Raw genomic sequence first — 27,265 nt, forward strand, 5'->3', positions numbered from 1 at the left:
TGCTTAATAATCAACTTCCAGGTTTGTGATCCAGTCCCAAAGAAGCATCTTTGAATTAAACATTAGGAATATAGTCACTGAGACTGAGACATTCTGTAGGAGACTCCCATCCCTGCCTCAGTGGCATGCAACTCCTGCACTGAATTTGAGGAGCTTTCTGTTTCCTGCTGCAGTGTTTTCTGTGACCACTCTTGTCTTTCCCTCCCTCCCTCTGCCCCCACCACATTGCACAGCTCAGTACAGCGTGTTCTGCCAGGGGCATGACACGGCTGCTGCTGGAGAGCTGCCCTATCGCCAGGGTCCCTGCATCCCACAGCTGTTCTACTTAGACAAATTAAGGATTTCACTGCATTTGGAATAATTCATTTTTGTCCGCTGCTGCGTGTGTTGGTCGTGTTTATCGGTTTTGCTATAATTAGTTTCTTTCTCATTAAATATGTAAGGGGGGTGGACTGAAGGTAAAATTAAGCCTTTCTTGTGTGCCCAACAAACAAGACATTAAAAAGTTATAAGCAAAACCACTCTTTATTTGTGTCTGCAAACAAGAAAAGCGATTTCCCCTTTATATTTTCCTCCCTCTACCTCTCAGTTTCGATATACACCACTAGCCATGTGAGAAGGAACATACTTCATGAAGAGCTTTTTGCAGAGCTCTGCCATCTTCTCAGTCTATACACAGTCACACGTTGCTGTTTACTTCTCTCCCTTCTCCTCTGCATGCAGTAGGATGCGAGGACTCAGCTCAGTGAGCTTTCAGCTTGGATCAAGTCAGAAAACATATATACCTCGTGGTAAGTGGGTCAGGGCATCATTATTAAACAGCCAGGATATGCAACTTGGCCCAACTTAGCAAGAGCGTAACAAAGGATCGTTAAGGACCTGAACACTTCCAAGAGCACACTTTATGTTGACTTCAGTTCTTTTAGAGGAGGTGCACAGCTAGAACCTTTTTCGTAATTCCTATAAATCAATCCGTCCTGTTACAAGATATCTTCATTTCTGTCAACTGTGGAATGACTCTCTGCTCTGCAAACCAGAAATGTTTGTTTGTTTTTCCTGTTAATTTTTGTCTTTTATCAGCTGTAGTGACGGTATGACTTTGAAAAGTGTGTTGGAATTCCATATACAGATGTTCCAAAACTAAAGAATACATATTTGGGGTGATCCCTGTCATGAACGGTGTTTGTACCTCATGCTGTATTTATAGTAGGTTCACCACAATTACGTAACTTTGAACAGACATTGAAGACATAGCAGGACAGTTCTTAGTACTTACAAAAATCCACACGTGGCTGAGTAGGAAGGGTCCCCTCTGCCTTTAGGAAGGCATCAGTAACTCCTGAAGAGTCTCAGCATTAACAGAAGAAAAGCTAGATTCTTTTTTAGGCCTGAGATTTATGCAAAATGAAGCGATGAGCTAAAAGGAGAATGATTTATGTAAAGATGCTAAGCAGCACCTGAGTGAATCGCCTGAGAAGCGCTCTGCTCTGCAGCTTTGTGTGTTGCTAGTCAGATCAGCAGCAGTCACTGGGAAAAGATCAGGTTTTGTTGTTTTCTTGCTCAGTAGTGCAGAACTCACAGGAGTAAATTATTCATCTGCCAGTTTTCAGATGTAGATCGGAGATCTTTTGGGCTCACTGAGCATCATACAGGTTTTCTTAGAAAAAGCACGTAGCTTTTATGACCGCTCTATCCGGGCAGGAAGCAGCCAGTAATCATAAACCAAATCTTAAAAGATATGACAGTTGTAAAGAGGGGTTAAATGTCCTCTCACCTGCAGAAGTGTTCCTTAAGAGCCAAGTTTCAGCTACCAGTAGATGTGTAATTAGTATGCTTCTGTGAAGGTGTTTTTTTCTAACTATTATTTTTTAAGAAAGAGACCTGGTTGGATTCCTGATCCGGACTGTCAGTATAGACTGGTAAATATTGAGCACATTATCAATCTTTTTTGGTCAATGAAAGTCACAGAACAGCTGCCGAAATGAAGAAATGGAGATAGTAACATAGAGTAGAGCAGTATTCTGTTGTTCCGTATGGTACAAAGCAGCAGTGCATGTGCATGTCATCTGAGGGAAATGAGAGCATGGCACTGTGACCTACATAATGTAAATCAAACTGTGCATTTGCATTGAAAGAAGAGAGGGGAAAAAAAATCAAATCCTGCAGATTAATCAGTCAGTAAAGCAGGCATCTGTAGAACTGCTTACTACCTTAATCTTTTGGATACCCAGACCAACAGATAACCCAAAACCAGATTAACCTAGCCTATTATATTAAATCAAAAAGGAGAATACCAGCTCAGATAATCCGTGTGTTTGAATTTCTACCTTCAAAAAGCCTGCTTTCATTATTTGGAGTGTAGTTGCCTTTGGTTAAGATGGCAGACATTTCTTTGTTCCCAGAATAAGCTGGCAATGACTGTTCCATGACATCTGAAAGCAATAGCTGCTACCAGTATATTTCTCTGTAATCACTAAGGCTTGCAATCATATTTTTATATAGAAAGAGTTCCTAAAGAATGTAACAAGCAATTTTTTTGCAAAAAAAAAAAAAAAAAAAAGAAGAAAGGGTAATGACTTTTTTAAACTATGCCATTTTCATTTATAAATGGCAGCAATAGGTGTGTGTTTAAAGAACGCTTTGGGGGGAATGTTCATACCTGAAATCAGCTGGATACTGAATGTGCATGTATATTTAAATCAATGGGGTATTTTTGGAGTGTGATTCACGTCACGTTAGGGTAGACGACTGACTGTAAGCAGCTCCACCCTCGTGCACTTCTGGAAGTTAATGGGGCTATCTGAGGCAAGGCCCTCCCACCCAAATGCAGAGAGGCAGCTTGGGTGGAGCCCAGGTCATTAAGGGAGGTGTCATGGTTTCTTCAACTCCCAACACACCACATGATGTCATGATGTGGAATATCAGCAGCACAACAAAAACCACAGAACCATGACAGGAGGACGTTTGGATCCTTGCTCTGGCTCTACCGGTGTCCCACTTAGAATGATTTTTCCAAGCTAAGGCATGCACATGGCAGACAATGGGAGATCACACTGGAGAAACTGTCAAGCTGCAAATTGGAGAGAATATTTGGTTGGCATAGGACAGTGCTAGTCCAAATGGCTTTAGTGTGGTCCTCTCTGGGAGTCACTTTGCACGGGGCGACTTTCTATGCTGTAGAATTACATTTTGTTTCCTGTTCTGTGCCACAGGGATTATGGGTTCCCTACAGAAATGCTGTATGGCAGTGATAACTCTTCAGATGTTCCGAGAGTGGAAGGACTGCTGTTTGGGGGAGGATGTTAATATTCTAGAGAAAGGAATAAAAAGCTTAGAGGTGCCCTGGTTTTAACTGCCGTGTGGAAAATAAAGGATTGTTTTTCTGGTGCTATTTACCTTCTTGAGGTGTAATGTTGCTCTTCAGAAAGGTACTGTGGGCACGATGTTTCGAAAGAGGATGTGCTGTAATTCGTGCTGCTCCATAGTAGGCTTTGAAGGCGTTCAGAGGAGCTGCAGTAATGCTTACTTAAAAAAACATCTTTCATCTTTCTTTCCATAGAGGTGAATTGCTGTAACACGGGTCTCAAGCTGAGCATTATAGGTGTACATTCTGAAGCTTTGAATCCAGCAATGCTATAGTTGCCTTAGACATGTATTTATGAGTAATGCACTCATTGTCCAAGCCACGTGGGAGTTTCAGTGTATTTAAAAATGTCACATAGCTGTGCTAGATTTCTGATGCGACTTTCACAATTGGAAGCGAGGAAAAATTCAGTAGCGCTAATAAATTCTCGCCGCCTTTTTATCTTCCACAGCAAGAACTTATTGACAGCATAAGTAGGAAGCTGCAAGTGCTGAGGGAAGCTCGGGAAACGCTTCTGGAAGACATCCAAGCTAACAATATACTGGGGGAGGAGGTGGAGGCCATTGTGAAAGAAGTCTGCAAACCAAATGAGTTCGACAAATTCAAGATGTTTATCGGAGACCTGGACAAAGTAGTCAACCTCCTGCTGTCACTTTCAGGTCGTCTGGCCCGGGTGGAAAATGCTCTTAATAACCTGGATGAAAACACCTCTCCTGAAGAGCGGGTAAGAAAGTACAATAGTAATGTAGCTGCATTTAATGAATCTGATGAGGTTTTTTCCTTGTGTTCATCTCAAATACAAAGGGACGATGAACAGATACATCTCATAAGGCCATTTTCCTTCAATTTCTTAAAACTTACCTCTTTGTTTTGCTTTTGCTTGGAATATTAAAACTACAAGTGGCTTGGCAGGCAAAGCGGTGTTTTGGGTGGCAACGTAACTGGAAAAGAAGCTCCTCAGAGAAATATTAACGGAAGAAGAAAGCTTCTGATGAGAGCATAACTAATGAGATAAAAAATACTGCTCTCTCTGACAATGCAAGAGATGGGAAAAGGAGTAAGTGTGACTTTGTGCTGAAATACAGAAAGCTTACAGATTTCTTTATACTCAGCAAGGATTGTGATTTAAAAGAAAGTTTTTTAGATTGTGACAAAGAAGTTTCTTGTGTGCTCCGGATTCCTCTACAATGCCTGGCAAGAAAGGACTAGTCTTAAAAATAAATTAAAAAAGGTGATAGGGAAGCACTGCCAAAAGAATTTTTCAGTGCAGAACATCTTTTACCCAATCAAGGTAATCAAGGAGACCCAGGAGATGTGAAAAATTCATAGGCACTCATGATACTCCTACCTGTTGGACCCTACCTATGGGTGTGGTGGACCACTTCATTTAGTTTCAGAGACCAGCAGGCCCTAGCTGGGAAGCAGATATTTAGGGATACTGGAGGAGCACTGAAAGAGAAAGAGAGATTTAGATGTGGGAAAATTACAGGTCACAATAACTGTAGGAGAGGTTATGTGTCGAGTGAGTTTATCCTCTGCAGTTAAATGAATGTAGAGTGGGATCTGTGGCTTGTTGTTCTGAGTTGAAGTGCCAGCAGCATTGTATTGTATAGGTTTTTGTCTGTGTGCTGTGGACTTATGTTGTTTCCTCAGCATACTCCATTGTCTCCTCAGTAAGTGCTGCGACTAGTTTGAAGCTGTGCTTGTACTGTTTGGCTCCAGCTGCTGCCAAGCATACTTGTTTAATGGCTGTCCAGACCCCTTTCCGATAGACGCAAAGGGAAGGTATTTGGCAGCTTATTAGAGGGCAGATCAAAGCTTCTGAAACTTAAGAGAAATTTAATCTTCTTTTAGACAGATTTTTTTCTAAATGTGGTTGCAGTTGCCTAATGGGTTCAAAGATGGGAGTGTAAGCTGGGAAAAGAGTTACCAGATAACATAAGCACATAGGAAACAGAACTTGAGAGCTGATAAAAATAACTTACTTAACTAGATATGGAAAAAGAAGGTAAGTAGGAGGTGTAGTAAAGGAGGTCAGAAATTGTCTGTGTTTTCTGCTATCAAATGTAGACAGACAGAAATCCAACCCCCTGATGTATTCCAATCCCTATTTGCTTTCTCATGCACTGACACCGTAGTTTTGCCATAGTGAAGTCAGGTAGATGTCCGAATTGTCAGAGATGCTTCTCTAATGAATTATGTCCCCAGCTACGTGTGACTAGAAATATAATTTGAGCAGAGGTACATATGTGTATCTTTGAACTTAGGCTGACATGTGTGGCTTCTTTAGATTTGTTATTTTGTAGACCACAGGATTATATTTGGTGTACTGCTAATATATCATGTGAATAAAATATAGGGGAGATTACTTCCATCCTGGGATCATGTCCCTGGTGATTGCTGTTTTTTGGGGTTAAGCTGATGGTGTCTATTAAACGTTTCTCTGATAGTTTTGCACATTCTAGGAACAAGCAAACAGCTCGGCCGACTTGTAAATGAACAGTGCAAGCAAGCAAACGATCACTGTTGAAATAATATTCTATCTATTAGGTGGTCTGTCATAGGTTGCTATGAGAAACAATATCAGATGTTTCAGCTTTAGCTGCTGGCAGTGATTTAATCTGAAATAGCTACCAGCCCCCTTTATTCCACACAACTAGACCAACGTGTTCCTATTACTTTCCCTATCAACCAAAGTCAGAATGCAGTGAGAGCCCTAACGCGTTGAATGAGCAGTTCACAGATTGGATCGGGTGTGTAGGCTCACATGACCTGTGGCTGCTAGACCAAGGGCAAGTGGCAAGGATAGCAGTTTAGGAGCTGGATGCTGGGAAGTCACGGACATGGGGGAAATCCTTTTTCACATGGCTGTGGTTCAAAACAGCAATCACTGAGAAAGGCTCTCAATAGGAAGAGTCAAAAATACCTGCCTCTAACACACCTGACAGAGTGGTGCATACAAGCAGTCGTGCTTGTAGGCCTGGTGAACCATTTAGGCATTACTCAAAGAGTCCCTCAAAAATGGCATCTTGAGGCTGCCAGTGTATCTCTTTACCCTTCAAAACAAGCTTTCTGGTGTCAGTCATTTTTGACAGAGGTGAAATCAAATTTGAGATGTATCTCTTGCCTTCTGCCTTTCTGCATCCCCTTGTTTGAGTCATGTGACCGGTACAGTAAGAAGAAATGGTACAACTTAAAGCTCAGGAATTATTCAAAGGACTAAAGGTCCCACCACAGAACTAGGCACATCACTACACAGCTGAGCTAGCAGCTGGTTGATATGTGACCTCTTGTGTCCATCAAATTCTGATTCTCCTGCTGCTTCTCCATGTGTAAAAACAGCAGAGGTGTTCTCCAAGTCTGGGCATGGCTGCCAGTGAATTTTGGACAAGTCTTTCCATCTCTTTGCAGCAGATAGCTCTGCTGCAAATGAATCAAAATGTGTTTGGTTTTTTTTTTCCCCTGGTTCAAGGGAAGACTGAACTTTCTGATAATGTATAATTTCTGTTTGTTGTTTTCAATGCTGATCTTGAACCTTGAGCTAATCTAGTCTGCACGTTTTCAATATACTAATAGCAGAAGAGTTTTACGTTCTAAGCATTGAGTGTTCTATACAAGAAGAGACATCGCAGGACATGTGTGCAGCTGACATACATCTGTTACAGCTCGCTGGTGTGCATCCCTCTTGGTCTCATACTTCCGACTTGAAAAGACAGTTTCTGTAGTCCACAGAAGCAATTTTCTGTAAATCCTTTATTCCACCTTTCTATGCGTTTAGGGAAATCTTTGTCTTTGCAATTAAAACAGACGTACGACTTTAACGCTGAAGCCGTTGTCTCAAGCTGGTGAACCCAGTGAATTTTTAACTGTTTTTCTTCTCTCCTAAGCGGACGTTGGTGGAGAAGCAGAAGCTGCTGACCCAGCAACATGAAGATGCAAAAGAACTGAAGGAGAACCTGGATCGCCGAGAGCGCATCGTCTTTGACATTCTGGCGAACTACTTGAGTGAGGAGAATTTAGCGGACTACGAGCACTTTGTGAAAATGAAGTCGGCCCTCATCATTGAGCAGCGAGAGCTTGAGGACAAGATCAAGCTGGGGGAAGAGCAGCTTAAATGTCTGACCGATAGCCTCCAACCTGAGCGGCTCAAATGAAAGGACAGAGATTGACCTAGGATGTGAAAAATGGGGAAGAAGGAAGGGATGGGGGCGTTTCCAAGTATACACGTGAATATCTTGGCTTTTCTGAGGGTCCAATAGAGAAACAGGTGCATCAGAGAAAAGCAGCTCTCACAACAGCAATAATCTTTCATTTTTGGGATGATGTATTTAATTTTTTAGAATACGTTTTTATTGCTGGACTCTGCAGCCACTTGTCATTGTTTAAGTTACAGAAAGCTCCACAGAGATGGATAGACTCTTAACCTTTCTGCTCAGTAAGCTGAAAGTCTGTAGCAGTTGTGCATGCAAGCATTTTTTAGAATAGAATGTATACTTCCTTTACGTTCAGATCCTGTACAGATTGCTGGGAAACCCAACAGCAATTTCTGAATGCACACAAGTACGGAAGATCTATACATAGTGGTTTTTTTATTATTATTTTTTAAGACACGTTGAGCAGGGGAAATGTGCATCTTATAGCTAATATATTCAGATTACTGAAATGTAGTGTCACTCTGATCCTGTGGCATCAGACACTTTTTTGTAATGTTGTATGTAGGATTGCAGTTTCCCCTCACAGAAGTAACTCTGAAATCAGTCTCAGTTGAACACTTTCTGAAACCAGCTTGCAAATTACCGACTAGCTGTCTTGCTGAAGGTTTTTATAGACAAGTTAATTTCCAAGATGTAATTTTACACCGTCTCACTGTAATGCCCATGAGCTTCTTTACTAAATTAGACTTGATTTAAAAAACAGGCTGGAAATGCTGTGCTGATTTTTTTTTCCCAAAACATTTCTCATCTAAATTATTTAGAAAGCTCGGTTGTTCGTTCTTGTGCTTTTTATGCTTATTCTTCTCTTTCTTCTCTCCAAACTGCTACATTTTATGAAAATAAATGTAGGCTAAAGATACTGCTTCTATTTTCTTCTGATTACTGAACATTGTGATGTTTTTGGATTTTTTTTATAGACAGTTAAATTATGCTGAAGTTGACCTGTGTGATGCTGTTCTTTTCTTTCTACTTTCTCAGACTACCAAATGCAATATAAACCATTTCTGCCGTGTAAATACTGTGCATTACCTGCAGCAACTCTGCTTTGTAACTGTGACCATAAGTGGGTTCTGTTTGTTTGCTTCATTACACAGTGATAAATGAGTGCATGCAGTTTGGCAGTATCCGATTACTGGTTATGTTCCAGTAATCCTGCCATTGACTGTTAGGTATGATTTCCAATAGCTCTAAGAAGAGCTGATAACTCATGTTGTAGCATTGTACTAGGTTGTGTTGACTTGCTCAGATACCTACAGAGGAATTCTGTAGCGTCTGAAAGCCACCTTTTAAGGATGAAGTTCAGTGGGCACAGGAGAGTCTTGGATGACTTTTGTATATTCCTTTTCACTATAGTAAGGAAACTATTTATCTCTCCTTAAGTTGAACAGGTTGCTCAACAGGAACCCACTTTTGAGGCCAATGTGAATGCCAGTCTGTAGCAAACCGGGTCGGAAATACAAGCAGTTAGATGTACAAAAGAGAAAAAAGCAGTCACAGAAGGTTCCTGTTCTCTCACGTGATAATCTCATTCACAGAGAGAGAAGCCGAGAGGTTCTCTCTGGGAGTTGGTGCAAAACTCTTCTGGAAGCAATTCCTTTGTAGACACGTGCAAACGTTGGAAGGGCCATTATCGTGCTGTAGTGCACTGCGTTGTGTACCTGGACCAAACCTGTAACAAAACGGTTTTGTCTGCATTGAGGTCACGTGGAGCTGCCGTGTTGAAGGAGCTACAGCTGACCTTAGTTTCTTCTTCCTCGTTCTGAAATTTACTCTTTGGCATCTCACGATTACTTGCTGCTATGTTACTTGGACAAGCGATGCATTTTGTCCTCACTTATCCCTTAGCCATAACAATCCCAAAACTAAACAATTCCCAAATAAATTATGCTCGTCTTTAGCTTGGAGAAGTGTGCATTGTTTTATCTGTGGCGTTTTAAAGATTTTACATATTGTGGTTACTCTGAAATGTGTATGTGAAATGTGAATAATAATATAATTACGATGTGTTTGTATACAGTACTTTGATTTAGCTCTTTCCGATAAAGGTAGCAATATTGTGAATGCTATATATATTTTCCTCTTCACGGAACAATTGTGTAGACACCGTTCTCTCCTTTCCTTTCATCAACCTGCCGAAAGTCTCTCACCCCAGGAGCCTGAAGATGGTTGCCTCCCGATGTTTTATGTAAATCTGTAAATAACTACACTGTTGCTTTTTTGAACAAATCTGGTGCTAATGTTTTGCCTTTGGCGTCCTGGAGATGGCTGTTTCTTCACGTTGTTCTCAACTTTAGGATCTCTTTGTATAGTGAAAGATTTCCACTGTGTTCCTCCGATTGTTTGGACCCTGCAGCCCAGAGTGAAAATGTACAGTTTTCCTGCCTAACACCTAACACTTGCCTACTGAGAAATGGTATTGCTTGACTTTGAGAAAATAAACTGTATATTTCAATGTACGGACGTGCTCTGTGTGTGCAGTTGTAACTGTGAAAGCCCGCTGTTCTGCCGTGTGATGATAACCATTTCGTGGGGCAAATCAGCAGTGCTTATAGCTTTTAAAGGCCAGTCTTCACAGACTGATTAACATCTAGATTAATTGGTCATTCTCAAGTCCCCATGCAAGTACCAGAAATGCTAATGTATGCTGCTGGCTATTTGGTATTCTAAGCGAGTGTGTGTGAAAGGGCAGAAGGGAGGATACGTCACGAAGTGGGTAAAATAAATCTTACAGCTTATAGAGCATACACCAGGGAAGGCATTGAGATTTTTCTGCTTAGGTGACTGCAGTTTCAGTTTCGCCTTCATCCTGTGTTTGGAATGATGCTTTGTGTGGAAATATTGGGAGCTGGCTGTTCTCAAAACGTTATACAAGATGACTGTGAGCTCTCCATCTCTGACGGGCTTCCACGGGAACTTTTAATTTCATCTTACTGGGAAACAGGAACAAGTGTATGCAAATCTGTAGCACAAATGACTACAGACAACATATTACAGCTTTATAAATCGTCGCGGACATGAATTGTCTGTGAAGGTCTTCATTGTAGTAAAGGAAGTTAAGGAAGGAAAATACATGGGTATTTGTAGAGTTCTTCTAAATCTCTAATGGTGCTTTCATTCTTCACTCCCTGTGCAAGTACATGCATCCCTCTCATTGTGCTAGGCTTCCAGGTCACTTGGGTAATACAGCATTACAGGTACAGCTGGGTCTAGCTGTGTGTGCAATTATAGATCAGGGGAAAGAATAGCTCCTTAATCTGAATCTAGACCCCTTATTTCATGAGTTAGGGTACTTCCGACCTCAGATTTCAAAGGTGTCTCCTTTTCATGGTGGTCTTTACCTAATGAAGCTCTGCTGATGGATCTGGGAGCACTTGTCTCAGTTTCTACAGATTAAGTGCTAGTTGGCAGTCCAGTAGCAAGGCCTTACAATGGGTGTGCAGTAAAACTTCAAATCCTCAGTGGTGTCCAGTCCTTTGTTGCAGAAGTTCACAGACTTGTTCTGGTTAAGGCGTCTCGGTAGTGAGGTTTTGAGTTTTGTTTTCCCACTTATTTGTACAGAACCTACTCACAAAGTAATTATTATTAAAAAATAAGAATAATTACAGCTTAAAAGGACGAGACTGCATGTTGTCAGTTATGTCAGCTGTGGTAAACTGGTCATCGCATTCACTTACCACAGTTGCAGTCTATAACTTAACTAATTATAATGCTCCACAAATAATAAGTTGTGTTACCCGCATGGTTTAAAATGTCACCTCTGAAATCCTGGGTTTCCTTCTCCCTATCTCCTGTTCTGATTTTTTTTTTCTATGAATAATGCTATTCTGTTTAAAGTAGGTTAATTTAACATATCCCAGGAGGAAATGTGAATGGAAATAAATTCTCCCAGGCTGCCATAGCACCTAGAAGGCAGAGTAGGCATAATCTTTTCAAGATGGGCTATTGTTTGAGACCTCACTTCTAACCTTGTGGGGTTTTTATATATAACCTTATACAACTGTTGTTCATCCTCAGCTGAGAGCTGAGCCTTTCCTGAGGATATTTCTAGTGAAACATGTTTCATTTTCTCCTATTTTAAATTAAAATTCTCACAACCATTCTGTTTTTAGGTGCACAGATACCTCTGCCTTGGAGGCAGTCTCTTAAATCCAGAGATGGCCTTGAGACGGGGCTGTGCCACTCACTCCTGCCAGACCTGCTGGTTTTAGTGGTAACTACTGCTATGAATCTAATTTTGATTTTCTCTTTTGTGACTCCCTGTTTTGACAAAGGAGACTGTTTAAGGAAAGCAGAGAGTTTTGTGATAGTCGCTCCAAAGATTTACACAGTGTTGGAAGTTAACCAAAAAGAATTCTTTTTGGTAATAGGAAATCCCAGCAAAGTGGTATCTTTCTTCACAGTGCAGTGACGGAGCAGTGGCACAGCTGCACAGAGAGGTGGTGGAGTCTCCTTCTCTGGAGATGTTCCAGACCCGCCTGGACACCTACCTGTGCAACCTGGGCTAGGGAGCTGCTTTGGCTGTTGGGGTTGAACTCAATGATCACCAGAGGTCCCTTCCAACCCCTACAATTCTGTGATTAAGTGGAATCTCCATGCTCCATATCACAGGTGAGAATACTCAGGAATTGTAGATCTCTGCTGATCTATTTCCATGGAGTTAGTGACAGAATGGCTTAAGTATGTACTAAGTTACAGCTGTGTTAACTAGGCCTTACTCCAGGTAACCTCTGTAGTATGGCCCAAAAAGCTGACTGATAAATTAAGCTTGTGTCTTTTCCAAACAGGAATACAATGAGCAAATGTAGAACAAATAATAAGCAATGGAAGATAAGGTTGTTTATCTCAGTGTCCAAATATAAAAGCGTGATTTGCGTGAACAACATTCATTGCCACTCCCAAGGATTACAACTGCAGCAGCTTTCACACTTGGGTATAGTTCCTCCAACGATAAAAAGGGAAATGGGACTGTGGTGATTGAGGTGACCAAAGCCAATCTGAAAGGGGTGGGGCAGGTTGAATGCTTTTTATTAATAACAGGATGATATGGATCTGAAGGAAGTGAAAACCAAGAAAACATGGAAGGGTAGGTACTCCAAGGGGAGAGAAACTAAACAAGCCTGAAAGTGTGTCAGGCTGTGAATTTCCTGCTTGTCTGTTTTTTCCATATGTGAGACAGAAAAGCCTTCTTGTTCCTGTTTGGTACAGCAGGCATTTCTCACTACTGTTGTGGAAAAAATCCTCACAGCGTCACTGAAATTGAAATAGATGGAGAAAGACTCAGAAGAATTCTGCATTGCCTCAGGCACGTCTGGAGGGACAACACTGTGCTGCTGTTCAGGAACACTCTTAACTCCAGAGGCACTGGCACAGCTCTGACCCTGATGGGCATTCACCAATGAGGAAGAAGTCATCCTTTCTTTCAATTCATCCTAAATCCTCTAAGCAACCCTGTTTGCTAGGCATGCTATGGTACTTGAACCACCTGCAATGTGTGATGCATGTTTTCCATCTTGTCTGTTGTCACTGGTGGACCACTTACCAAGTGAGCAGCCAGGCTTTTCTCTGGGATTTTGCTTGCACAAAAGAACACAACTGATGTTGGTAAACTGTCATCACACTGGTTTTGGAAAGGTCGAATTATTTAGACCAGCATTTTTATGCAGTGGGCAGTTCCACCACACAAACAGATGGTTACAAAAGAGGCAGAGTAGTATCACCACATGTATGGCAAATGATGAAGAGCAAAGTTGTAAGATTGGAAAGATTGTTGTTTGGGTGCATTAAGCCAAACTGTGTTTTCGTGTGGTGGCATGCAAGGCAATTAGTCAAGGAGCAAATGATGGACATTGCATGGATGGGGTGGCAGGATTAGACCCAAAAGCAAGGACTTAAAAACTGCATGGGGTCACAGTGATGCCCAGAGAGGTGGTGGAATCTCCTTCTCTGGAGACACTCAAGACCCGCCTGGACGCCTACCTGTGCAAGCCGGGCTAGGGAGCTGCTTTGGCAGGGGGTTGGACTCCATGATCCCTGTAAGTCCCTTCCACCCCCTGCAGTTCTGTGATTCTGTGAATCATCAGTTGTTCTCCTAGAGCTGTGCTTTAACAGTGCGCTATTATTTAAGCAGGAAGCTGCATTTCAAACCTTGAAAGCTCTGTTCGTTAACAGGTAAAGGTTTCTATTGATATCTCACTTGTGTTCCCATTAATGGAAATTGATTAGAATTTGATTTTCTTGTGACTTCTAATGACTGATAAGGACAAGCTGCAAAGTCAGTTCCAGTGAAGGGAAAAAAAGCCTGGCGTTTTGGCACTGCAGTGCTTTCAAAGCACAGAAACACAGCCAGGGCAGAGTGAAAACTGAGTGTGACATGTCGATACCTTCCTCTCATCAGGTGGTCTTCTCCACTGGCTCTGACATGTCAACATGTCCAGGGAAAACATCTTCGTTAGCTTTGAGTGACCTACTTCTTGGTATCTGCGAATAACCACAAAGCTGCCCAAACCACAGGAGCGTATCTAATTTTAGAAGCCCTTCATTTTGTGCGTGAGAGCTTTTGTTTTCCGTGTCTCCAGAAAAGAAAAAGCACCAATTTCTCCTCGAGACAAAGAAAAAATCTGTTGTTTTTAATCAGTCTCTTGTTGAGTTGTGGTTACAGCAAAGTCGCACCTCTCAGAATCACTCAGTCCATAACTGACACATGAATTTTGCTTCCAAAAACTGAGCCCAGAGGAAATTCCTGCAAGTCTTCTGTCTCATTTATAGGGGCAATGCAGGAGAAGCTGAGGACAAAGATGAGTTGCTCTGTGTCACTGTGAAGACTCCAGGGTAGCTTTGATCATGAATGAAAAGTGTCTGACACAGTTTGGGTAGCATTAAATATTCAGCCATCAGCATGGGCATCAGTGCTGTGGGAGTTTGCTTGGAAGAAAGCAAGCCAGGACATGGTGAAGTACGGGCTTCTCAGCTTTCAGTACCTGAAGCCATCACTGAATACTGTATCTCTTGCTAAGAGGGAAAACATATGTAATGTTTTTGGATGCCTCATTTTATGTCAGTCTGATGGAGCGTTACACTGCAATGTTGGTCAGAAAGTTATAAACAGAAGGAACACAGAGGATGGTGGGCACCAAGCATGTGGGACTCTTATTTGGTACTTTGCAGACCAAAATACAGTGACATGATAGGTGACGTACCTGAAACTATTATTGAGAGACAGCTTCAGTTCCTCTGTGTATGTGCAAATGAAGATTTTAATCATTCTTTCCTTGACCATCCCTGTGTCCTGGGGCCAGAGAACCTCACAGCTGATGGGGTCAATCATAAGAGCAGGCAGCACCTGCTACCACCAGATAACAGGGTGAGTATGGTTTGGGGTGGTGATGAGTGCCTGATGTTGTGTCATTTGCCCACTGCGCACAGCTGCAGGTGCCTCTCTTTAGAGGCAAACCTTGGGCGAGCTCTGATCCCTGCATACTCCCAGCCTTAGCTGGGCTTGGCAGGGCAAAGTCACGGTAATAAACTCTGAGGGAGCAAAAGCCATGCCCAACAACCTTTGCCATGCTAAAAAAGAGCAGCCAGGCCCAGGGTCACATTTAGGAATGCAGGAGGATGTTGCTGTGCCTTGACCATCCCACCGCTGCTGGCCGCAGCCACAAGGAGCAGCCTGCCTGCCTGCACGGCTCCCAGCGCAATCCCCTGCTGATTTTTTCCCCACTCCTATGTCATGCACAGTAAAAGTGTCAGGGATATTAACCCTTTCAAAAGGGTCATACTCTTGGGTATATATTATTGCAACAGCTCATAAGTGTCCGGCAGCTATGGAGGTGTCCAGAGGGTTGTTTATGGTGTAGGCCTCAACAGCGGGATAATGCTTGCTGACAAGTGGTTATGCACTCTATGATCATGCAAACCCTCACCTTTCTGTACCATTCAGTGTTATTTAATGTACTGTTGAGTCATCTGGATTTGAGGAGACACACAAAGCGGGCAGATAAACTGCTACCTCTGGGCCAGGAAGCACTTTGTCACAGGTGTCATTTGACAAAGTTGTCTCATCTCTGTATTTCCCAGTCTTCAAGGGGCAATTTAGTTTGGCTGTAAAGGTACAGAGTCAGACAGGCATTTGTGCAAACATTCTTCATGGAGCTAAGCCTGTTGTCAGGTGCAGCGTTGGGTTTGGAGAGATGTTTGTCTAATGACCTGCAGAAAGCAAGTGCTGACAAAGGGCGAGGACACAACTACCCTTATCCCCAGTTAACACATCACCTGTTGCCATGCAGGAAGATATCTGGGTTTCTCGGGAGAAGCAGCCTTTGTCTTGAAACAAAAGTCAAGAAAATACTTGTGCCTCAGTTTCTGAGTGGATCACAGGGTTTGTCTGCTGCATATTTGGGGCCATTTGCTCAGCAATACATCCTGCAAAGCATCTTGGTTTCTGGCTGCTTTTTTTCAGCGTGGCAAGCAAAAGGAAAAATAACTTAAAACAAATATTTCCTGTTCTGTGGTGTTTAGTAATGAAACCTTAAACCACAGAAGGGACTGGGCCTGAGCTAAAGGTCTTTGAAGTCAGCAAAACTGTTCCCACTGATTTCAGTGCACTTTGGCCAAAGGAGGAAGAAAGCAATGCTTCCTGCTTGAAAAAGCATTAACCTTTGGTGTTTCGAGATCAATAATATCTGATGTGTAAAATGTTTTCCTTTAAATAAGACAGGCAGAAACTGTATTTAATTTTCACCTACTTCCCAGCAATTTGCTGCTATTACACTAAAAACGAATAAAATGTCCACAGAAGTCATAGTCGTGTATGAGAAAAGAGATTTTGCACTCCCATCTGCTGCTTCCATTCTGTTTCATGCTTGTTACATTTCTCACTAACGTGATGAAGCTGGATTTGCTGGCTATTTCATCAAAGGGCTATAGACTTCCAGTTGATGTACTTCGTTGCACTGATGTCAGTTGACAAATACAGCACTATTTTTATTTTATTTTTTTTAATGTATGGTTTAATCTTTAAATACCACAACGGTCTTTTGGGAGCGGGAAGAACTAGGTCAGAGATACAGATGCATATGGATTTGAGCAGCAAAGGGGAGTTGTTCTGTCACTGCTTCGATAGCCCGGTTAGGCAAGCAGCCTGCGTGCAGTATCTTCACACGCAAAATCAGCAATAGGTTTGCCTGCAGAATTTGTCTCACACCATTATCAAAGAAAACAAGAACCTGTCTCCCAGCTGCCTACTGCCCAAGGATGCTGTCCTTTTAAATCAACAGACCCATCATCTTGTCACAAACAGCCGTACTCCAGTCTAATACATGACACCAAACCCATCAGGGGGCTCAGTGTGTTGGAGCGTTTGACACGCAATGGCACAGCTGTAGCAACAAAACACCTCCACGTGGCTGCCTTCTGCAGGGGACACTCAGCCCATGGAGCCACGCTGTTACCTGCACTGGAGCCAGTGAATCATTGTCAGCTGGGAGATACGGCAGGAACTGGATTAAAGGTGATGCGGAGAATTGGAGGATATGGCTTAATGACACTTTGCAGCCTTCTTTGGTGGTGGCAATGAACAGCCTTGGTGCTAATTACAGGTGAGAGGAGCTTTTCATGGAGGGCGTCCCTTTCCAGAATACTTCTCCTGTGAAATAAACTTCCCCAACCTTCAGTACCAGCTCTGGAAATGCTGCAGGAGCCAGCGCCTCTTTTAGAGATCAGCATAATTTATTCTAGGTTTCAAAGAGAAGAAACCAGAAGGGAGATGAGAGCTCCTTACTGTTTGTAAGGAGCAATATTGACATTCAAGGGAAATCCAAGAAGCGAGGCAAATATGTATATTAAATTAAAGAGATCAATAAAATTAACGAATATACCAACTAGGACACTATTTGCATTGACATATGGGTACTGTAAACCACGGCCCAATGAGAGAGCTGTTCTGCTTCAGCTTCTTCTTGGAAAACCTCTTCCTTCTCCCCCACATTTCTCCCTACTGCAGAGCTGCGCTGATTTTATTACCTGTATAAGTACAGGAGAAAACACTGATGAAGAAGAAAGCATTATGAAATCATTCTCTTTCAAATGAAGATTCTGTGCCCTTCAGGCCATCAGCTCAGGGGCACCACAGTGGTCTCTGGTTGGAAAATCATGTGATCACGAGGGCGGTTTTACTGAAAGAGCGTCTTATGGAAAACTGAATTTCACACAAGAGGTACTTATATACTTCATTAAGTGCTTTGCAGCAATTAGAAAAGATGGCATATGGTAAAGCTTACATATTTTTATAGTATGTTAATGATTAACTGACTTCTTCCATCTTTATTGACTTAGTGGGAGAGTGACAAGGAACCGCGAGGTACCTGCTTGGTAGCGCAAGTCTGACAATTTGCGGGGGTATTTATTTCCACCTCTCTTCTGGAACTTGCTTCATCCAGCTGACGCTGCTTCAAAGCCTTGGACAACGCTCAGCCCCACAGAAGTAAGCCTGCTTTTCTTTTTATACGACTTCTTTTATGAAGTGCTGATGGAGAACAGATGGGGAGATATTTAAGTATTTATTTGTTTCCTGTAAGGAATGTTTTCCCAACTGAGAATTGAAGAATCGAGTTTTTGAGCATCAAGTCACAGGGATATTGCTAGGAAGAGATCTTCTTAATCGCTCTGCTGCTGCTGGTTTTTTTCTACTTCCTGTTTGCTGCAAGATGTGGATTGAACAAAGGATTTGGCTGGTGAGCCTTGCCCTGTATAGACCAATAAAGCTGCATCTCAGCCGTAAAACTTTTTGAAAGTGGGATTTGAATGTTAATTTCAAAATGCACGTGGTGCCCGGTGACATCTGCAGCTAAAATATTTGCTTAAAAACCTGAGAAAAAAAAATAAAAGAAAGAAATGTAAATGAATTCCTGCTTATGTGAGCTGGGAATAATAACCTTGCACATATTTTGTATAGGAAGACTTCATCAGGCACTTCTCATCAAGGTGGTTACAGCTGCAGCAGCACTCCCAAAGCAGAGCCATTCAGCAGCAGATGGCAAAGTAAGGATCTTTGCTCTTCCGTTGTTACAGTTTTTAGTGTACTTTATCTTAGCTGTGCTATCATTTACAGAGGAACAGGCATTGTCTCCTACCTCTCTGGAAGGCTCTCCTTTCAGCCACCCACCCTCTGCCTACAAAGAGAATCCCGAGTTGCTGTGTGAGGGCTGCGTGCTCTCCAGTTCTCCCTTTGCTGGCAGTTCCTTAGGTACGGGCACTGTGCAGTGTGTCCCAGGCTGATGCTCAGGATGTTGCTGGTATTCTTCACTTCTCCTACAGACATTATCTGGTCCAATTCCTTCTGACTTCTGAGAAACTTCTTCCTGTGCCCTCAGCCCATGCTCTATGTCCAGGTCTCCCTGCTCTGTGAGCTCCCAGGGCCTGGCCGTGGCTGCTTCCTGACGGCGTAGCTGTGTTTGTTTTGTGCCAGATAGGCATGTGGGTTTCCCTTTCCTCGATGAAGCTTCCCAGGAGGGTGCCATCTCAACATAGCCAGTGGAGCTGTCCTGTTTTTCCAGCAGTTGTAATTCTGAGCAGATTTTACTGTTCTACTTAGGCTGTAATTGGCTTCACTCAAGCCTCAAGGCAAAAGCAAAACAATCCAGTGAAATCTATGTAGATCGTAGTAAAACCTGTGATAATGAGGTGTCATAGTTCAAACCTACTGCCATCACACTCCATGCAAGCCTGCAACGTTACCTCACTTTGATTTGTAGCTTAAGATGGGCTCAATCCCAGGAAAGTAAAGTAAGGCCTGAAAAATCAGTGAGCAATATTCAGAAATTATCAGTTTCACTTCATTCTGGCATCAAACCAAACCAAATAAAATCTGTTCCCAAAATGGCAAAGCGCATTTACACAGGTCAGTTTCACTGTATTCTTCCTTGCTGGAACAAATGTGCAGGCTGCTTTGGATTGTTTATTTTGAAACACAAAAAGAGGGGGGAACAGTGGAGTGCATGACATGAGATGTAAACATGTGAGAGGAAGGAGGTGCATGGAATCACAGAATCATAGAATGGTTTGGGTTGGAAAGGACCTCAAAGCGCCCCAGCCCCAACCCACCATGGGCAGGGCTGCCCCCACCAGCTCAGGCTGCCCACGGCCCCATCCAACCTGGCCTTGAACACTTGTAGGGATGGGGCACCACAGCTTCTCTGTGCAGCTGTGCTAGCACTTCACGGCCTTCTGAGTAAAAAAATTCCTCCTATAACCTAAATCTCCCTTCTTTTAATTGAAAACCATTCCCTCTTGTCCCATCACCTTCTGCTCATGTAAAAAGTCGGTCTCCTTCCTGCTTTTAAGGTCCCCCCAAGTACTGAAAGGTCACATTTATGTCTCTCCAGAGCCTTCCCATCTCAAAGCTAAACAAGCCCAGCTCCCTCAGCCTTTCTTCATAGGAGTGGTGTTCCAGACCTCTGATCATCTTCATGTCTCTCCTTTCGACTCACTCCACAGTTCTGGAGGCCCCAGGCCTCACAAGGGCAGAGCAGAGAGGGACAATCCCTTCCCTCTCCCTGCTGGCCACAGTTCTTTTGATGCAGCCCAGAATACAGGGCTGCAAGAGCTCACTGCTGGCTCATGTCCTGCCTTTTGTCCACCAGAACCCGCAAGTGCTTCTACTCCGTGCTGCTCTAGTCTGTACGTGTTTCTGGGATTGACCCAGCCCAGGTGCAACACTTTGCATTTGGCATTATTGAACCTCGTTGGGTTCAAGCTGTGTGGTTGGAGGGACTCTCTTATGTCACCCTACAACATAGAACATAGAAACTCTAGGTTGGAAAGGACCTACACTTGAGACCCTGGCACAGAAGCTCGTCCTGGCTGGTCATCTGAGACCCAATAACCTGAAAGGCCCACATACATTTAAATGCACTAATTATGAGAGCATTCTAGCTAATGCATGTCTTATTTTTTTAGCTTCTTCATTCACCTGCAGGGTTTTAATTCTTTTTTTTTTTTTTTCAGAACCTTAAGAGACGTTCAGTTTTAGAAAGCAGATCTGAAGGCCAGCTGATGCATATAAACTGCTGAAGGTAATTAAAAATGGAAAAATGGTTTATGCGGGGCCTAGTATTAGTTCCAAAAGTGAAATGTGTCTCACAACTCTGAGAACTGTTAACACAGCCACTGCCCTCTGTCAGTATTACTGGTTGCTGGAAGTAGAAGTGTTGACAAAATGTGAAATGCAGCTCCATTTATTCCTGCAAACATCAAGAGATGGGACCAAGAACTGATCTCTACCTCTCAGATGGTAGCATTTCATGTTATTCTTTTCAAGGGTAGGCCTGAAGCTCTGGTGACCCCCAAATCACTGTGTAACCACGTGGTAGTTGAGAGAGTGGCTCGCTTTCATTTTTTCTCCTAGAAGCAAGCCTGTGGCTGCAGGAAAGTCACCACAGCTCCAGGCATCCTCATCTGTTCCCTGCAAGGAGGAGGGGTAGGCCATATGTCATTACATCCCTGAAATACGTGAGCAATAGCCCCACGCACTTCTTAAACAGCTACTCACTGTGCACTGCTTGATTTAAATGAAAATCCACGGTAAAACAGGAAGGATCCTTCAAGATTTTACATTCAGATTAACTCACTGGCACGTACCAGCATTTCATTAACCTCTGTCTTTGTGCAAATTCCCCTTGAACGCTATCAGGTTTCCATTTTAATTTTAATAGGGTGGAGCATTTGGTTAAAAATAGATCCATGAAGGAAATCCCTCCCAAATAAAAGAAATTAAAGATGTAGTTAAGATTGCAAGTGACAGCGGAGGACTGTGAGGGGAGAAGCCTGTGGAAGCTGCCCCCCTTTTTTGGCTGTTGTGTCCACAGTTTGAAAAGAAATGGTCTCTGGAAGTGCTGCAGATGTTTGGAGTGATACCACTGGTGTGACCTTGGGACATCAAGAGGTGGAATCGTAGCCACTTCTTAATGCATTCCTTCTTCTCCTTTGGATGAAAACAGTTTGGGTCAGGCCTTGTGTCTCCTGGCACACATGCCACGTGGGCCTAGCTGCCTCCCCCTGCCCCACCGGCTTTGTAACTGACCTCCTTTGCATGAGGTATCTGGCATGTAACCTCTGATTGCTGAAATCTGCAGCTTTGAGTGAGCTTCTCAGTCAAGAATTGCCCGCCAGGAAAGTGGCTAATGGCTCAGAAGACCTCCTGTAGCTGACTGAGTATGAGTTCATTTGCCTTAGGAGATTTCCTATAGTCATCACATTACATCATGGTGTTATTCAGATCATATAGGTAATCTTACTATGCTAATTAAATTAACTTCAGGTATTTCTGTCCTTACTGAAGCACCAAATCAGCTGACAGATGATGCCATTGCTGTCTGTGCTAGCACAGGCTGCCCTGTGATTTGTGCTTTGAACTTTCCACTATAGAAGCTGGATGTTCACCTTTTCATCTCACAGGTCAAGAAAGGACATTTGCACAGGGACCAAGAGGCGTAATTAAAAATCTTTTTAATGCAAAGATATATCAAGTTAGCAGCAGGTTCTCCCATCCCAAAGGAGCTGGGGACACTCTCTGCAAATTGCTCCTGGCTTTGCTGGGACCTGGGAGTGAAATGGCTGCCTTGCCCATGCTCCATGGTTTCAGAAATACCATGAAGGCCCCAGGAAATGGGGTTTGCTGGGTGCGAGTGGCTTTCCCTAATGCTTTTTCCCGTGGGATGTGCAGCTCCTCCAAGAGAGGCACGATGAAGCCCAAAGGAATGTGCTGGATGGGTCACATAAATACCGTGTGCCAGACCTGCAGGCAAAGCACTGAGCGATCCGACAAACATATTAAATCTGTATTGAAAGATAAGCTTGGAAATGCCTTCTAAGGCATTGCACAGGCTCCTGATTTATATGAGAAATTTGATGCTAAATACGCTCTTATCCAAATCCTTCTCTTAAATCAATCCTTCTGGTGAGTGAGGCATGCCCATTCCAATTTGAAGATAGCAGCAAAACCTACAGTATTTATGTTAATATTCTCAACAATAGAGGCAGGAAACAGAAAACAGATCACTGTTTTGATTCTAATATGTTCTTGTATGGCAAGCAACTTCCCTGCCAATCTCAACATTTCATTCACTATACTCTTGCTGAGTCCCAAAATGAGGAGTCATGAGTATGGGCTTCTGTTCATTTTTTCATAACAGCCAAGCACAGTAATTGTAACTCAGCTTTGCCACTGATCTCCAAAGTACTTCTTTTCCATCTGGATTTTTCTCTAAGTCAGCACTACCACATTAGCTCAGATGAGATACAGTGAGCAGGTAGAGAAAGGAGCCAAAAAATGAACCATTTCCCACATATGATGCCATGATAAGTCATTTTATGTGTTTCTAGACATTCGTACCTCATCAAAGAGTGAGACTTCCAGCTTCGTTATCTGGTTAATTTACATTGTTTTTAGAATTGCTTTGTGTAAGCACTGGATTCATTCATCCTAAATGTTTTCTTATTTTTTGTTTTTGATAAATCTCATCGATAAAAAAATAAGAACTTCTCCTATTTTTCAGTTTTAAAATTTAATTATTGATACCATTTAATTAATGTGATTTGTAGAGGACTCCATAATGGATACAATCACTTAATCTAATTCTGTGAGAAGAAAGGTGGACAAATTAAACCCATAGAGATTTATTTTGACACCATACACCCAACAGCTCTCAGTGACACCAAGCAGTGCAACTACCTGTCTTCTATGAATTTGATATCAATCACTGACTAAATGGGTGTTAAATGTGCCTGAGAACAGCGTTACAGAAATATGGGCTCTGGGTATTTTAATGTGGTTCAGATGCAGTCTCTCTGTGTTCAACTGATTCAAACAAAAGTAGAAGGCAATAAACACAGAAATATTTTGATTGCTCTCTTTTTCTTTTCCTAAGAAAGATCATTTTATGCTTAAAGAAACAACACTTTTACTACAGAAACGTGTCAGAAAAAAAAGCCATTTCTAACTTAATGTGATGGCTGCAATACTGTGTGGCTATTAATAGCTGTCACTGCTTGCATAATATATGATCATTCTGCACATAAATATCAGATTAAGAAAGCATTTATAAATTAGTTTTGTTTTAAGTAGATACAAACACAGGAAGATATACTGGAGCAACTTTCAGGTTGCCCACAGACGTTGTGGATGCCCCCCTCCTTGGAAGCATTCAAGGCCAGGCTGGATGGGGCTTTGAGAAACCTGGTCTAGAGGGGTATCCCTGCCTATAGCAGGGGCTGGAACTACATGATCTTGAAGGTCCCTTTCAGCCCAAACCATTCTGTGATTCCATTATTCTGTCTTGAGTGCAATGGACACAGGAGAAAAGTTGTTTCAGATGATTTATGGAATACGAAGATTTCAACCTTCAGGAAAGCCAGGTACGCCTAGGAGTACTGATTGTTTAAGGTGCATATGACAGCCTGTGGACCATAGCAGTTAAATGGAAAAGATAACTTGGAAAGATGTGAATTTTCCTTTTGTGGGTTTAAAATAGAGATTTTTAAGGGAGCTAGACAGAGACCCTTTCTTCTCCTTCCAATACAGTGAAATATACGAAATTAAAGCCTAATTATTTGTCTACCCTGAGCTTAGCACTTCACCAGAGTTAGGGAGCAGTGACTGCCAGCCTCCCCCGCACATGCACTCTCTTGCCTTTCACTGACAGGTGCACCCAGTCACACTGCCTTTGGTTCTATGCCGTGTTTCCTTTCCAGCACTCCTCTCTCGCTGCATGGCAAGGCTGTGGCAGAGCAGAGCCCCACGTGATGAGCTCCTCGGTTGGCACCTCTCACCTCCAGCTGGCTTCGTTTGCACTGGGGATGATAGGCTGGATTCTGTGCACCGTTTCCATGGGACTTGTGGACTGGAGAGTGTGGCACGTGGACAACACCACCATCATCTCCTCTGGAGTTGCCTGGGTGGGGATTTGGAAAGTCTGCTTCATCAGTTATATTCATGTCTCGCCTGGCTACAAAGAACAGTTCTGCCATAAATTCAGTGGTTATGATTCTTCCATCCCTGGTGAAATCTATGCTGCTCAGGGTCTCCTGGTGATTGCCATGGTCACGGGATTGCTGGGACTGACTGCCACAGTATTTGCTCTGAGAAATATTTCTATGGGAATCAGTCGTAAAATTCCCATCACCCGTTTCTTCCTAGTGGGTGGCTTCTTCTATATATTTTCAGGTCTGTGTGTCCTGATTCCGGTGAGCTATAACTTCTATTCTGTAACACATAACCAGAGCATCGCCTTCCCCCCCTCCTACTACATGCCTTCCAGTCCTGTGGCACAGGAAGCCGGTGCTGCCATTCCCATTGGGATTATAGCTGCCATCCTGCTGCTGCTGAGCGGGACCTTTTCTCTCTCCTACAGATTTCCTGTAACCACAAACACATGAAATCCCAATGGGACAAATCACTCCATAGGTATTCAGAGTATGGTCAGAATATAAGGATGGCAGCACAAGTGGTTCTTCAAGCAAGAAGCTGCAGCATTTTAGACTACCTCTAGCCAGTCTATGTTGTTGCAAGACTGAACTATCATCTTGATTGCCGTGCGTGACCAGAAGTTTGTCTTTGAGATAATTAGATAATTGCTGTTGAGCAGCAATGGTAATTACTAAGCTCTATCAGTTGTCTTCTTTGTGTATATATATATGTGTGTGTGTGTGTATACAGATATATATATATACGCAAACTTTATTGATTAACTTATTTTTTGTGCTGGATGTTTACTGCGCTCAAAGAGAGCTGACTCTGATTTAATTGTCCTGTTAGAAATACATGGAATGACACACCTGAAATGTGAACTTGTCTCTTTGTTAGTACTAAAACATTTTGTCCATTATGAACCAGTATCTGTAGCAAAGTATATTTCATGGCAAGTTGAGACTTTTTGATACAAACAATATAAGTGTCATCATGATTGTCTCAAATGTTTCCTGAATTGCCTTACAAAGACCTAGCCAGTTTCTCCTCTTGCTCCAGGGCACATAAAGAGCTGTTTCTTTATGCTCCTGTTTTTCTTTCAAGCTATTTGCATTTTATGTTGCAACACGTCTGCCCATGGGCAAGGTGCACTCCTAGTTCCTCACCTGCGCAAAGCCAAAAAGTCTGTGAGGGTATGTTTCTTCATCAGATACTTCCCTGAATCCAAAAGGATTGCAAAAGATGGAAACAACATCTACAAGTCACTACAAAACTGCTGCCAAAATCAGTGCTCTTAGTAACTGGGAATATTCAGTACAGCTTTCTAAGTGTGATTCATCTAACCTGACCCAGACATCTGTACCTAAACTAGTCACTTTGGTCTTTGTTTATAGTCAGTGCTGAGAAAAAGTCTAGACAGAAAAAGATGTCTGTCTAAAATAGATTCCTAGAGTAGCTGGCTCAAGCGTCACCCCCACTAATACCATTATATATGTATATAGATCTAAGGAATGCAGTACTTTATTACTACCTCATTTTCTCCTGGCATTCCATTGTTTCTTCTGCATCTTCCTCATGGTCTTGTCTTTGTTCTACTGATTTCATATATGGAATTGCTACAGCACATTCATTCCCTCTGGTTGTCTCTCTCTTCTGAACCAGCAGCCTATCTCATCATTTGTAATTGATAAGGTGTAGTTGTTTGTCTTTGGGCTGTTTGCAGTGCTGCAGTGCCCTGTCAGTGTTGTGCTGGTAAGGACTCATGCTCTCACAGCTTGTTTATTCAATATTGTTTCTAGTTTGATTTCTATTGTACTTCATGTACTACATTGGTATGCATCTTTTTAAATGGGCACATCAACAGAACTGTTTTCTCTTCCCACAGGGATTACAGTGATATTAGATATTATCTTTCTGCTGTTGTAAGGCAAATAAGATGTATGTGTTATTGCCAACATTTCCTGCACAAATACAAGATCAATATTCCCTCACTAGGAACTTGAGTTTTAACAGCAAATCACTGATTCTACAACTTTTTCTGAGCTCTCATATATACTGAAATGTGTATTAATTAGCTATATTCACTAAATGACTGGGTTGGATCCACATTTACTCTTCTTAGCTCAAAGAGAAAGCAACAAACTACATCACATAGCTATTTCCCGGTTGGTCCATCCTGATGTGTGACCGTAAAACACACATTGTGGGTCGAATGTAGATGAGATGTTGAGGAAAATCCCCAGTTCAACACTGAAATAGATTACCTAAGGAGGTATGTGTCTTTTAAAAATTACATTTTGCTAAAAATAAATTTAGATAAATACTGCTATGCTCAGCATAGATATGGTTAAGCCTCAGGGCAGAGGAGTGGTATAGTGGAGCTCTTGGTGTCCTTTCCCATTGTACTTCAAGGTTTCTAATGCAGGAGACTATCAACAGTTATGCGGTCTGGATTATACTTTGGTATATAATAACTTGTAGCCTATGAACAAATACCAGGGAATATTAAAACTCACAGTCACACACCTGAAGAACAGATAGGAGAAAATTAATCTTAGCTGAAAATAAGGTAGAATAGCAAAACTCCTTTTGGTCTCAATGGGATCAAGTCTGTCTAATCTTGACCCCTCCAGGCTGTATGATTCATTAAATTCTAGTGGATGTTTACATTCATTAAGATTTTCATACTGGAGGAAAGCAAATTTCCTGTGCTTTTACTTTGCAAGTGAG

General features: G+C 42.4%; 2 protein-coding genes across 3 annotated transcripts in view; both read left to right on the plus strand.

Annotated features, from left to right (window-relative positions):
* SHROOM2 (shroom family member 2) overlaps positions 1-8,116 on the plus strand; it is a 116,336-nt gene extending 108,220 nt beyond the window's left edge. For both annotated transcript variants that reach the window (XM_065741356.1, XM_065741355.1), the window contains 2 exons: positions 3,816-4,088; positions 7,252-8,116. In XM_065741356.1, the coding sequence (XP_065597428.1) occupies positions 3,816-4,088; positions 7,252-7,518 (540 nt within the window). In that variant the 3' untranslated portion in view covers positions 7,519-8,116. The remainder of the gene's footprint in view (positions 1-3,815; positions 4,089-7,251) is intronic.
* Positions 8,117-17,952: 9,836 nt separating this feature from the next.
* CLDN34 (claudin 34) lies at positions 17,953-25,062 on the plus strand. The gene is made up of 3 exons (XM_065743902.1): positions 17,953-18,055; positions 20,578-20,645; positions 24,322-25,062. Exon 3 carries the CDS (start codon positions 24,373-24,375, stop codon positions 25,003-25,005), a length of 633 nt encoding a protein of 210 aa, XP_065599974.1. The 5' UTR covers positions 17,953-18,055; positions 20,578-20,645; positions 24,322-24,372; the 3' UTR covers positions 25,006-25,062.
* Positions 25,063-27,265: the final 2,203 nt, after the last annotated feature.

This window comes from Cyrtonyx montezumae, unplaced genomic scaffold (assembly GCF_038088225.1).
Source record: "Cyrtonyx montezumae isolate F1298 unplaced genomic scaffold, pur_monq_1.0 scaffold_3, whole genome shotgun sequence".
Classification (NCBI taxonomy): domain Eukaryota; kingdom Metazoa; phylum Chordata; class Aves; order Galliformes; family Odontophoridae; genus Cyrtonyx; species Cyrtonyx montezumae.

What these genes read in the sequence shown, in the direction of transcription:
- CLDN34 (XM_065743902.1), top strand. Translation starts at nt 24,373, where the DNA reads ATGAGCTCCTCGGTTGGCACCTCTCACCTCCAGCTGGCTTCGTTTGCA.